General features: G+C 42.7%; 1 protein-coding gene across 5 annotated transcripts in view; it reads left to right on the top strand.

The window, feature by feature from the left end:
* The window catches only part of TIAM2 (TIAM Rac1 associated GEF 2), a 220,996-nt gene that overhangs the window by 124,707 nt on the left and 82,876 nt on the right, over positions 1-13,413 (top strand). For all 5 annotated transcript variants that reach the window (XM_087425108.1, XM_087425107.1, XM_087425109.1 and 2 more), the window contains 3 exons: positions 2,463-2,687; positions 12,294-12,479; positions 13,161-13,307. In XM_087425108.1, coding sequence (XP_087281234.1) covers positions 2,463-2,687; positions 12,294-12,479; positions 13,161-13,307 — 558 coding nt within the window. The remainder of the gene's footprint in view (positions 1-2,462; positions 2,688-12,293; positions 12,480-13,160; positions 13,308-13,413) is intronic.

Raw genomic sequence — 13,413 nt, 5'->3', positions numbered from 1 at the left:
ATGGCTTGCATCCTATTAGGAAGAGAAAGAACAGAATTAAGAGGCACAACTTAGCAATGAAATAGAATAAAAGCTTAGGCTTTGAGTTGGGCCATAAGCAAGAGAGTTGGCCTCTGCTGACGGCCAGGTGCTGAGGGGCCAGTGCACATCCAGTTGTTCATACAGCACGCATTTCTCGGTTGCCCATGAGGGGCCAGGCTGTGGCCCACAGGATGCTCTTCAGGATACGAAGAGAGAAAAGTCATGATCCTTGTTCTGGAGCAGCTCGTGATCTAGTGAGTGCAAGGTCTGAAATTCCTGGAGTGAAGCTTGTTTAATGAAGACCAGAGAATGTGGACAGGAGGGGTTTAGGTTCTTCCCAAGAATCCCAGTGGAAGTGAAAAAAGAAGCTTTTTAGGGAAACTCTCATTGAGAAATGCTAGAAGGTCTCATTTCCCTGTGGAAGTGGTCTTAGGGCGTTAAGATTCGGGTTATCTACTGTTAGCGATTCTTAGCAACTTTCTGGCAAATGAGAAGTCACAGAGCATGTTGGTGTTGAGCCACCGGTATTGGGGTCAGGCTTAGATGTGAATCCTGGCGCTGTTGTTGAGTGAGCCCTTCGGAACTTCTCTGAGCTTTGGACCCTTGGACCAGCAGGATAGTAATAGCTTCTAGGATTGCTTTAAGAGTAAATAATATAATGTGCGTGTGTCAGGTGCTAAAGAAATGCCAACTATTATTGTTGTTATTATTAATTAACTCAAAACAAGTGGGGGCGATTGCCAGGAAGTGAAGTGTCCTTCTGAAATGCCTCCCAGTCCAAACCCAGTACTGCGTGTAGACGCAATATGAGCTGTAGATTATATCCAACTGGAAGGTTCATGGAAAACCTCATGGGTCCTGGGTTCAAGTCTCTGATAAAGTTGGTCCTGGATGGCCCAGGAGCTCTGCAAAACAACATAGCGTTCTCTTGCTGACTTTGGGAATCTAGAATTCTCTGAAGTGTTCCCTGCAGCAGGATTTCCCGGCACCAGTACCAGGTAAACTCATGGGCCTCTAGCCTTACAGCTGTCCCCAAACTGACTTATAAGAGTCAGGGCCTCAGATTTGATTTTCCTTCTCTTAACAGAAAAGTTGCTTAAACCTTCTATGATGCTTTAAAGCAAAGTAATGAATTGATGTTAATCCGAATTATAGGGCGGGTAAATACATTGGATTTAATCTGCATGGACTTCTTAGGGGCAAGTGTGAAATGAATATTTTATTTTGTGAGTCAGGCAAAATATCCTTAGTTTTAAGAAATTTTCCCAGGAGGTCCTGTTGTATAATCCCAGAGGTTATTGGAGGATCAACCCTGTGGTTTGAATGTGCGTGGTTATTTCTGGACATTAGGGAACTGAAGGTGCTTTTCGGCCTCCTTAGAATCATACATCTTTGCTCATTCTGCTTTATTCAAACTTTATTTATTTAAAATAAAAAATTTTTTCTTGAGGAAGATTGTCCCTGAGGTAACATCTTTCCCAGTCCTCCTCTATTTTGTATGTGGGACGTCGCCACAGCATGACTTAACGAGAGGTGTGTAGGTCTGCACCCAGGATCTGAACCCGCAAACCCTGGGCCGCCAAAGTGGAGCACGTGAACTTAACTAGTATGCCACTGGGCCAGCCCCCAAAATATTTTTCTTATGTGAAAATAGTGTATGGTGGGCCGGCCCCGTGGCTTGGCGGTTAAGTGCGCGCGCTCCACTGCTGGCGGCCCGGGTTCGGATCCTGGGCGCGCACCGATGCACCGCTTCTCCGGCCATGCTGAGGCCGCATCCCACATACAGCAACTAGAAGGATGTGCAGCTATGACATACAGCTATCTACTGGGGCTTCGGGGGAAAAAATAAATAAATAAATAAAATGAAAATAGTGTATGGTCATTGTGTTAAAATGTACTGAAGAGTAGAAAAAGAAAAATCACTATCCGTATTCCCGATATTCAAAGACAGCTATTTTAATATTGTGCAATTCCCCCCCAATATTCTTCTATTGATATTTTTCATGATTGTGTCTATACCACAGATGAAATTTCAGACCCAGTTTTCAAAATTTAACATTTTAGCTCTAGTATTTTCTCATTCTATTAAAATTATGAAGATAAGTCACTTTATAGAGAGTGGCATAATGTAACCCTGAGTGGAAATACCCTGGTTTTCTTATTACTCCCTTGTTAGCTTGCAGCATGACTCTGGTTGGTCTCCCCATCGTATGTGGGGCTACGTGATTACTTCTGCTCTGCTCTCCACGTTCTCGCAGACCCTCTGGAGTTAAGGAAGCTCAGAACCTGAGCCCAGTGGTCGTGTGTGTTTTCGAAATTAAATAGTTATAAAGTGAAGGTACTTCTTGGCTTTTACACTTCGAAGCCCAGCCTGCCACTGTGGAGATCACTTTTGTGGTAAAACAATTCCAAATAGGTTTTTTCTCCCCCACTGTGTTTAGGCCACTAGTCAGACAGATCTGGAAAATTGGGTCACTGCCATACATTCGGCTTGCGCATCCCTTTTCGCGAAGAAGCGTGGGAAAGAGGATACCGTTCGGCTACTGAAGAACCAGACCAGGAACCTCGTTCAGAAGATAGACATGGACAGCAAGATGAAGAAGATGGCAGAATTACAGCTGTCCGTGGTGAGCGACCCAAAGAACAGGAAGGCCATAGAAAACCAGGTACTATTGGTTTACATGAGTATTTTCTTCCATTGTTCATGTCATTCACAGCAAAAATCTCAGTTTGAACGCAGTCAGGTGGTAGTGATGTTTCTTATGCCTCTGGGGAAATAATTCCTGTGGCTTCTCATTTCAAGTACTTGATGGCTGCACTTTTGTGACATTGGTCATGTGGTCTGCTTTACAACCTTTGATGGCTGGATAGATAGATTGATAGATCGATAAATAGATAGGTATAGATGTATAGATATATATGAACATTTTGTGACCAGATCTTTTTTCCTGATAGTGAGTAGTTTCTTCTTGCCTAGCTGAGTCTCTCATATATTGGCACTTTCAGAACAAAATCTATGTAATAAAACCACTAGAAGATTGGACAGGTAAGATTCTAATGCAAAGGATGGGTTTGGAAAGAGTGCTTTGGTATCACACAGCTATTCCCATGTCTGTGAATTCTAAAACCCAGTATTTTTTCTGTTTATAACAGATAAAGTGCTAAGGAAAATTCTCTCTCTGGTATGGTTCCAAATTCATATAATAATTAAACAGCGAGTTTCTATGCTATTTGCATTTTAGAAGAGAAGCAGCTGTTTTAATATTTATTTTCCTTTGCTTAGACAACCTAAACACTTAGACAAATATCAGTGAAATTTCTAGCATCCTTCTCTTCATAAATGCATGATAAAAGTAGTATCTTTGGAACACTAATTGGGCAGTGGCTTGGAGAACAGATTGAAGTGGGGGAAGGTATTGGGCAGTGGAATGATGCTGGTCTGGATGTGCAGTTACAAGGGCCTGGTCCAGAGTGACACAACAGGAGTTTAACAATTTATATGGAAAATGTATATCAGAGTGCATAATTTTCTATAATTCTATGGAATCTTAAAGATAGTATTCTACACTTCTGACTTGAGCTGTCCCTCAAGCAGAATATACCATTTATTTAAAGAGTATCTGCCAGCAAATGACAAACTACAAAACAGTTTTAACAAGGGACTGAAAAGGAAGAAGAAACTGCCAAGGAGAATGTAGGGAGGGTGGAAGGGCGTTTGGCGTTTGACAAGAACACAGCCGCTGGGAGAAGTGCGGCCAGCTCAGCTCACGCTGTCTCTACCATCTGCACCCTACTCACAGCAGGTCCTGGTCTCTCAGCTCTCTGTCTGTCGGGATGTGATGGTTTGTCAAGGTTACATGACAAATCAAAAGCTTGAGGAGGAGAACTGGTTACCTCAGTGTTTTCTCTGTACCGCGTCTCACTTGTGGTCCTGAATTTCCAGGATCCAGTAGCCACAATGATCTGTTTATCATCCGAGGTGCAACTTGTGGATTCAAGTGTCTTACAGTGTTCAGGGCGCCCCAATCAAAATTCTCATTCTGATTGTAGTGGGAAAAAGTACGGTTTTAACTTTTACTGGCTTTCTAAAATTTAATTTTGCAGCCATACTTTAATCCCCTGGAAAGGATACCCAACTTGGAGTTTTCAGGTCCTTATGTATTGTCAAATGTTTAGGTCCAGGCAGAGAAAAGGGAAATTTGGTGACATCAAGAAGCTCCTAACCCATCTTTTTTTGCCTCCCCTTTCCCTCCTTATGGCCACGAGAAGTACAAGCAAACATTTGTTTCTTTAAATTTTCATTAAATGTAATTTTATTTCCTTGTGCATAGTTGGTAAATGCTTTATTTATGACGTCACAATTGGTGCTATTCTCTGCTTGGGAGGGGGCGATTACTTTCACATAAACCCCTACACAAATCCAAGGGTCTAGGATGGTCAGGTGGCCTGAAGAGAAGCTCTTTTAAAGAATTAGGGTAATTTATTACTTGTGGCCCATTATGCTTTCTTTTTTTTTTTTTTTTTGCTGAGGAAGAGTCCCCCTGAGCTAACATCCACTGCCAGTCTTCCTCTATTTTGTATGTGGGTCGCCGCCACAGCGTGGCCACCGACAGATGGGTGGTGAAGGTCAGTGCCCAGGAACTGAACCCGGCGGGCTGAAGTGGAGTGCGCTGAACTTGACCACTAGGCACCAGAGCTGGCTGCCATTATGCATTCTTTGACAGAATCATTACATCACCCTCACTCTATCCCCCAACTCCCCCTTCCCCTCCTTCCAAGCACATACTCACCTTCTCATATTACGTTTGTGAATTTCTGGTAAGAAACAATTTGGATTGACCTTTAGAAATTCCACCTGAAAATATTCTCCTCACCGTGTTATTTAGTCGTGTTTTCTCAGAGGGCTTTGCAGTGGGTAACGTGAATTGCATTTGCTGTGCCCACCATCCTTAATGCATTTGCCAGATGGTCGTAAAGAGAGCTATTTGCTCTTTACTTGCAGACACAAAGTGTGTGAACCGTTAAGGAGGGAAACAGCCACATGCTTAGAATTACTTTTATGACATGGCCTTTGTCTAGAGAATGTTACGTGAAGCTGCAAAGGCAGAGGTATTTACAAATCACGACCAATAAGAACACCATCGTCCAAACAGCCTGTAAGTGTAGAGTGGTTTTCTCGAAACTACCTTTTAAAAAGTTCTTTAAAAGAGCAGTGCTTTGTCCACTTACCATTTAAAAATCTCAGCTTTACTATATTTTATTTTACATAAAAGAAAATATTTATTATATTTATGTAATGCTTTCTCCCAGAGACCCCGAGAATCTCAGATATAGTCATTTATACCCAATAATAGCTGAACTTAACAGTGTACATTACATCATGCAAGAGGAAGTCTCTGGAACAGGTTTTCTTTGAAGTACTTGGGTGGAGAAGGTTGTTGTCAATGCCTTTGCCATATAAAAAGACACTCACAATAATGACGGCTGAACTTCATACTGTGGTCTGTTGACATGCTTTGCTTAAGAAAGACCATCATCTGCTCTTGTCCTAGGGCCTTTCGGGGATTCTGTGGGGCAGGATGACGCGGCTTTCATTAGGGCATATCCATTGTGGAGCAGACCCTGCAGCCAGTCCACATACTGGACTCCTTTTGAAGTTCTGAGGGAGGAAGAGCTGTAAATTAAGTCCAGTTAGTGCTTTATTTGCCTTTCCGTTTATTGTTTTAAACAAGTAAACGGGGACAAAACCTCACCACCCTGAGGCGGTCTTAGCCTCCTCCAGGATGGCTTTCCCCCCATCCTGACTCACTCTGTGCATTTGTGTGTTTCTCACTTCCCGTGGTTAATTAGACCAGAGAGGGAGGAGGTGGTGAGGACTGGGGAGATGATACAGTGGGAGGAGCCAACGCTTGGCGGGTGGGCTTGGGGCTGCTCTGGGTTTCATTTTAAATATTTACTTAACGTTTTAAAATCGTAAAGAGGATGGATGGAATTTAGACAATTGGAAACGGTGGTGAAGGGACAAAAGGAACAAAGCCTTGAGGAAAATATGGTATGGGGTGTGTGGGCGGGAACAATTTGGGGAATAAAGCATTGGAGAGTAGAGTATTTGTGAAGGGGGTTTGAGGGAGACAAGGCCAGATTATGGAGGCTCTGGGCCAAGACCTGGGCTTCATTTAGCAGGCCAGGGGGAGAGAGTGGATGTGTTTGGGGCGGGAGATCAACACTCACTTGAGTTCAGTAGGCATTTACTAAGTGAATACTCTGGGCCAGGCAAGTGTGCACAGATGGGGATTCAAAGACGATGCTGTCTTTGCCCTGACTGTGCTCAGTCTAGCAGGTGACAGACAGTTAAGCATATAATTTCAATATAATAAATTCAGAGCAAATGATGCTCTAGAGGGTTGTGGAAGACTAGCAGGAAGTTTAGCCTCCTGTGTAGTCATGGAAGACTTCCTGGAGGAGGGATACCTGAATTGCATCTTGAAAAATGAGGAGGAATTAATCAGGAGAGGGATGGAGAAAGGCGTGAGCAACAGCAGAACGCTCTGCAACGATGCACTGCACCCTGGCAGTTTGATTTTTCAGGCACACGATGGGCAGGTGGGGAGAGATGGAGGGGTCAGTGGGACTGTCTTCTCTTCCCTGTACGCCTGCAGAAGCTGCTAGTTTTGCCTTTCCTCAGATGCATCTGCCGTACAAGGCCGGAGTGGTTTGTATCTAAAAAGCAAATCTGATCACGGGATTGCCAGGTTTAAAATCCTTTAGTGGCTCCCCACTGCTTACAAGATAAAGTCCTGATAACCTCTCCCCACCTTCCCTTTTATCTAGCCAGAACTTCCTGTAGATTCCACTGCTTTTGTTGGGTTTTTTCCTCAGGCGGAATGGACCCACCTAGGCCATACACCACCCACCCCCCACATCACCCCTGTTATCAGGCTCACCCCTCCTCATCTGTGATGAAGGGTTTAGGGGTTCCTTCTCCAAGGAGATTCCCTTGACTCCCTTCCACTCGTCCATCAGGGACCCCTGCTATACTCCTGTAATTCTCAGGGTCTCTCTTTATTACTGCCCTCATTGTTTTATAGTTATCTCCTTGTGTATAAGGTTGCTCCTAGTATGAAGAGCTCCTAAGGAATCCATCACTTTTCCATCTCTGTATCCCTGGTGCTTTGCTCGAGTTAGTGAGTGAATGCACCCAAGTATCTTTCCTCTTTACTGGGCACACTGTGTTCCTCTCTGTGTCAGTCCCCAGCCCAGCTCCTCACCAGCTCTTTCCCAGCTCCTCGGGCTTCTTTCCCCCAGTTTTCCCTTCTTCATTCCCCAGCTAACTATCCTCTCTCCCCATTCTCAAGGGCCCCTAGTTTATTTATCAGGGCTCCTATCTCAGGCCATGATCATATATGATTTCACAGTAGCTCCAGGAGGTAAAGTTGTATGTGCCACGCATTTGATGGTTGAGTGAACAGACCCAAGAGAGGTTAAGTAAATCTGTAAGGTCACACAGCTGGGAAGTGGCAGAGCTGGGATTTGAACGCTAGTCTGCCCTCCTCTTCTGCATCTCAGTAAGACTTCTGTGAATCAGATTGTGCTTCATTTGCTAATTAACCACGTAATGAATAGTTTCGTACAAAATAGAAATTAATCCTTAATTTACTTGTTTTCATAACTTGGATTTTTCAGCTCGATTTAATGGGAAGTGTACTTATTATAAAATGGAATGAATTTTTTGGCAAGTGAATTATATCTCAAAGGAAAAAAAGAAAACAGAACTGATTCTCTAAACCTTAGCTGGTTTTTCTAACTACTGGTTAACTTCAGTGTAATCTGTTTTACTAGATGGGTTTTTCTGAGAAGGCAGGTTTTAGTGCTTGGAAAATATTGCATGGGAGTTTTCAACTTATTCTACCAAAAAGGAAAAGCTAATTATCTTTTAGGACCAACCTAGTAATGGACAAGTAACCAAGTACTGTGATTAAATGACTAAATGATAGAAAATATTTTTCTAGGAGCGTTGGGTGTGGCAGGAATGTACTTGTCATCTTTTTAATGTATCACTCATTCATCCGTTATTTTTAGCATTAGGTTTCATCTCGTCCTCCTCCCACTTCTCCAAAGCGGACCATAACCTTTCTGAGCTCATTAAATGAATATAGCTATATTAGCAATAAAGAGGGAACTTTTGCATTGCATTTGTGTCAGTGCTTAAAAATGGGAATTTTCCTCCTTAATTTTATTGTTAATAATTTTTCCTTTTACAATGAAAGATAATGAAAACCTACTTAGAGTGAGTTTTTTTCATCCACGTCATTTTTATGCTTTGTGCACGGACGTTAAAAGAAAGGAAAATTCAGTCTACACAGAAATTGAGTTTTTATTTTCGTGTCCTGATATTTATCATAAAAAGTAAAGAAATGTCTGGGGACAATGATTTAAGAAGTATTTAAGAAATTTATAAGAAAGGGGAAAAATGGTATTGGTTTAAGGGAATTGATTTTGAGCATTTTAGTTTTTGATAATGTTAGAAAAAATCTCCAGAAATTTCCTGTTAAATGTGATGTCAGATAATATTATTTTAGTGATAATGATGATGATGATTGAAATTTACTGAGGTAGTGTATGTAATCGCTACAAAATTGTCTCCCTTTATGTTTTTTAAAAATGTATCTTCATCTCCTCCTTGATCTCATCTTTTGAGGGATAATTATAAAATTCGTTTTTCTTTTTATTTAATATAACATTAAATTTGGGCTGAACTTGCACGTTAAGGCTGATAGGAAACTGAAATACAAAATATTCAATATGAATAGGGCACCCAGATGAGAGTGTAGATTGTCTTGCATCCTTCTATGTAGAACTCTTGGGGATTTGGGGGGAGAAATAAAGTCGACAGTTAGATGAACATTTAAATGAAAGTTGCTGAGTGATTCTTGAATAGTGCACAGGTATCTGCTTTATGAGTGAGAAGACCTGGGATTCAGGGGCTACATTATAAGCACTTGAGAGAAGCTTGTGCCCCACATATTGTTCACATCAGGGTCAGCTTTGGGCCTTTGCTGGTCTGGAAGGGCTGGCTTACTATGTGACCTGGTCAAGTCGCTTCCCTTCTGGGCCTCAGCCTCCTCTGCTGAGAAATGAAGGTGTGATAATCCTAATTCCCTTGCAAGTTCATTGCGTGTATTGACAGACTTTCTCAATATTGCAAGGTCTGTTTTGAGCTTGTGAATCCGGCCTTTCTACTCCCCTCTTCCTTCCATTTAACCCAAGCATCTGAATCCATGTCCTCACCATACCCTGACCTGCGTATTCTCCCGAGTCCTTGTCTACAGCTTTGGTGAGTCTGTGGAAAGAAAAATCAAATATTTCATTGTTTCTTATCCAACCACAAATCCTCATTTAACCTCTATGACTGATCCTGTCTATAAAGAACCACGACCTTAAAAACAAGATAAATATTGTCTTTAAATATGGAATAGGTGTGTGACTAATGACGGCTTACTCTGCCACAGAGATTTATGGGGATAAAAGCTGTGTTAGTCAGGGTTGTCCAGAGAAACAGAACCAATAGGAAGTATGAAAAAATATATGTAAAGAGATTTATTATAAGGAATTGGCTCATGTGATTATGGAGGTGGGCAAGTCCCAAGATCTGCAGAGTGAGTCAGCAAGCTGGAGACCCAGGAGAGTGGATGGTGTGGTTCCCATTTGAAGATTGGCAGGCTCAAGACCTAGGATGAGCCAATATTTCAGGTCAAGTCCAAAGGCAGGAAAAAAAAAGCCCATATTCCAGTTTGAAGGAGATCAGGCAAGAGGAATTCTGCCTTACTCCGGGGGGGGGGTCACCCTTTTTGTTCTGTTCAGGCCTTCAACTGATTGGATGAGGCCCACCCACATAGGGAGGGCAATCTGCTTTACTTCAGTCTGCCCATTTAAATATTAATCCTATCCCAAAACACCCTTATAGAAACACCCAGAATAATGTTTGACCACATATCTGGGTGCCCCAGGGCCCAGTCAAGTTGGCACATAGAATTAACCATCACAAAGTCTCAGCCAGGATAAGGATAAGAGCATTGTTGAAACAGAGAAGTCATGGAGTCCCTTGTCATTTGCATTTTCTACTAAATTAAATTTGAGAATTACCTCTACAATGTACAACACTGATTGAGATACTAGTTCTTTTGAAACGTAATCACATATATTAGCCAACTTCTTGATCTCGGTGAGATCTGCTTTGGGCTATTGGGGTCTCCCAGCCCCTTCTTCCTTCCAACAAACCTAAGCCTCTGAGTCTGTGTTCTTCCTATGAAATCACCTGCGTTTTGTTCGAAGTTTTGGGTGGAGAGGTCTAGGCATGTTGAAGATTATCAAAGTGTTTCTGACAAAATTTTAAGATTCCCTATGTGTCGTTTAGGATGGCACTGTTTTTACCTTCTAGTGGCGCTTTGCTATGTAGGCACATAAATACATTGAATGATGTCTTTAAAAATATTTTGTAAACTGCAGAATTAGTCAAAATATAAGAGATTGTCATCTTCCCTGATTGACGGTGATTGGCATAGACCATTTTATTTTATTTTTTGTTTTTGTAATACACTGTGGATGGCGTGAGCTTCTTCATCTTCTGGTATCCAATGACTCACTGGTTTTCTTCCCTCTCATGCCTCCATTCCAAGCAGAAACCCTAGAAAGTATCTCATAAATTTGGTAGGTTTCAGTTTATGATTACATAACACCCATCCATTACTTGTGGAATTGAGAATTCTCGAATATGGCAAGACCAAGAGGAGATTTGCAGTTTCAATTTGAACTGTCTAGTTAGTCTAGAACAGTGGTTCTCACTGAGGCTATGCACCTAGGCATCTTCATTTTTAAGAGCCAACAGATCTGGGGACCAGCCCTGTGGTGTCCTGCTTAAGTCTGGCATGCTCTGCTTTGGGAGCCCAGATGCACGGGTTTGGATCCTGGACGTGGACCTATACCACTTGTCAAGGCATGTTGTGGCAGCGACCCACATACAAAATAGAGGAAAATTGGCAACAGATGTTAGCTCAGGGTGAATCTTCCTCAGCAAAAAAAAAAAAAAAAAAGCCAACAGATCATTCTGATATTCATTCAAGGCTGATACCAGTAGGCTATTATATCACTAATAAGGGTGTACAGTGACCTTCCTAAGAAACAGATACAGAGAACTTGGAAGGGGTCTGGAGAATAGCCAGAATTTGTACTGCTTTCCTCTGGGGAGAGACTGAAGGGTGCATAGTATTAAATGTTGGAGATCCTTCAGAATATTATTTATCCAGGATCAAGATTTGACCTGGAAAGCTGTGAAAGGTTAGATCTGCTTGGGTAAACATGGCAAAACTAGAGATGCAGTTCTTGCAAAGGAAATGGCACACAGATTGTGCTGAATCTTTATCACGAACCTTTGCTACAGACCTTTTCTTGAATTTTGAGATTGCTCTCAACGCCGTTTGAAGCCCAGCTTTCTGTTCTGCTCCTGAATCCTTGTGTTGGCAAGTTACCAGAGGCATTCTTCGCTTATTAGTTTATCTTTAAATGAAGATAATACTTATACATAACGTGTTTTGACGTCCTTGGAAGAAAGGAGAGTGGCCCCCAGAGTTAGACTGTATTTCTTTACCGACTCATGAGATTTGAAGATGTGCATAGGAATTTCTGTTGTGTAAATAATTACATATGCTTTAATTTTATTCAGATGTAGACTTGGTGGTTATTGTCTAATATACTTAAAACAGGAGTAAAAGCTCTATTTGTTGTCATCCCTGAAGTCCATTTGCTTCTCATTATTTTGAGTCATTTGCTCAGAATGTACAGAAATGTTCAAGTCACTGCTTCCATTTCTCCAGCATCTGTGTGCAATTCAGTTAATCTGGCTGAGGATCAGAGGCTGTGAATGTGAAGGAAATGTAACCAAGTGAAATAACTCACTTACAATTGTGCATCCTGCCTTAAATCAGCTTGATTTGGAGGGCTGGAGTTCTCCTGAGGTCATGCTGCTTCGCGTGGCACTGTGTTGGGACCACCGGCGTGTTCCGTTTCTGATCGTCCTGATGAAGCACAGCGCCGTCTGACCCCATATGTTTGGGCAGGAGGGATTGAGATGGGGGGAGCAGAGAAGGCTAATTTCAACCATGCAACACCAGATGAAAGGAGTTTTCCTTTGAAGTGTGTGAAAGGGATCGTATTTTCAATGTGACCCAGGAAAATTCTCATTTTCATTTAAATTACCTCTGTTCTTGCTTAACCAGATCCAGCAATGGGAGCAGAACCTGGAGAAATTTCACATGGATCTCTTCAGGATGCGCTGCTATCTGGCCAGCCTACAAGGCGGAGAGTTGCCAAACCCCAAGAGCCTTCTTGCTGCCGCCAGCCGCCCCTCCAAGCTGGCCCTCGGCAGGTTGGGCGTCTTGTCAGTTTCCTCTTTCCACGCTCTGGTAAGTTCCCAAGGAAGGCTGTTTCAGCAGTGCTCAGGGAGGACTGCGGATGCTCACCTTTTCCCAGCTTGTTGCCATCAGCTCTGCTGGGACTTAACCCGATAATTGACCAGGGCCACCCAGGGGCTGGGCACTGGGGGATGGAGGGTTGGAGGCAACTTGCTATAGAATCCTGGCTTCTCTGCTGCTTGGTCTAGGAATCCAACTGCCAGTAGACAGTTATTAAATATTCGCATCTGCATCTGTCTTTCTGTCTGTCCCGCCTCATACAGTCAGGGAGGTGGAACCCCCGAGGAGTGGCAACAATGGTGTGAAGAATTAAAGGCTGATTGAAGAGTGTTTTATCTACTGCAGAGACCCCCCTGGGTTTTCTGAAATGGCTCCTGTGTGGGTGGCTTCTGTGGATACTACTAGCTCAGCCTGGGGGGTCCGTGGGTTGTTTGGCCGACCCTGCTGTCCACCCTGGAGAGATCTGAATGTTGTAACTAGGCTTGTGTTATCCAGATAAGAGATGTCTGGATGGTGGATGCATTTCTGGTATGTCAGACAAGCAGTAGATTTGGTGCTGGTCAGAACACATTTATAGCAAGCAGGGCTTACTTCTGTTGGGGCAACGGTTAATTCTCTCCATCACCCAAATAATACACTTTAAGATTTTTTTTAAACTGTGTTTTAACTTAGGTATGTTCTAGAGATGACTCTGCTCTCCGGAAAAGAACACTCTCACTGACCCAGCGAGGAAGAAACAGGAAGGGCATATTTTCTTCATTAAAAGGGCTGGACACACTGGCAAGAAAAGGGAAGGAGAAAAGACCTTCTATAACTCAAGTGAGTTCCTCAGCATGGGAGGGACAGCAGGCCTAGCGGGAAATCCGTGACATTCAGCAAATCCTAGATGTTCATCATCCATTAAGAATGAGATAAAAGTTGGCTC

Source organism: Ceratotherium simum, chromosome 38 (assembly GCF_057802395.1).
Source record: "Ceratotherium simum simum isolate JZ-2026a chromosome 38, ASM5780239v1, whole genome shotgun sequence".
NCBI classification, from domain to species: Eukaryota; Metazoa; Chordata; class Mammalia; order Perissodactyla; family Rhinocerotidae; genus Ceratotherium; species Ceratotherium simum.
Note: the sequence above shows the minus strand (reverse complement) of the source record. Positions and strands in the feature narration are given on the sequence as shown.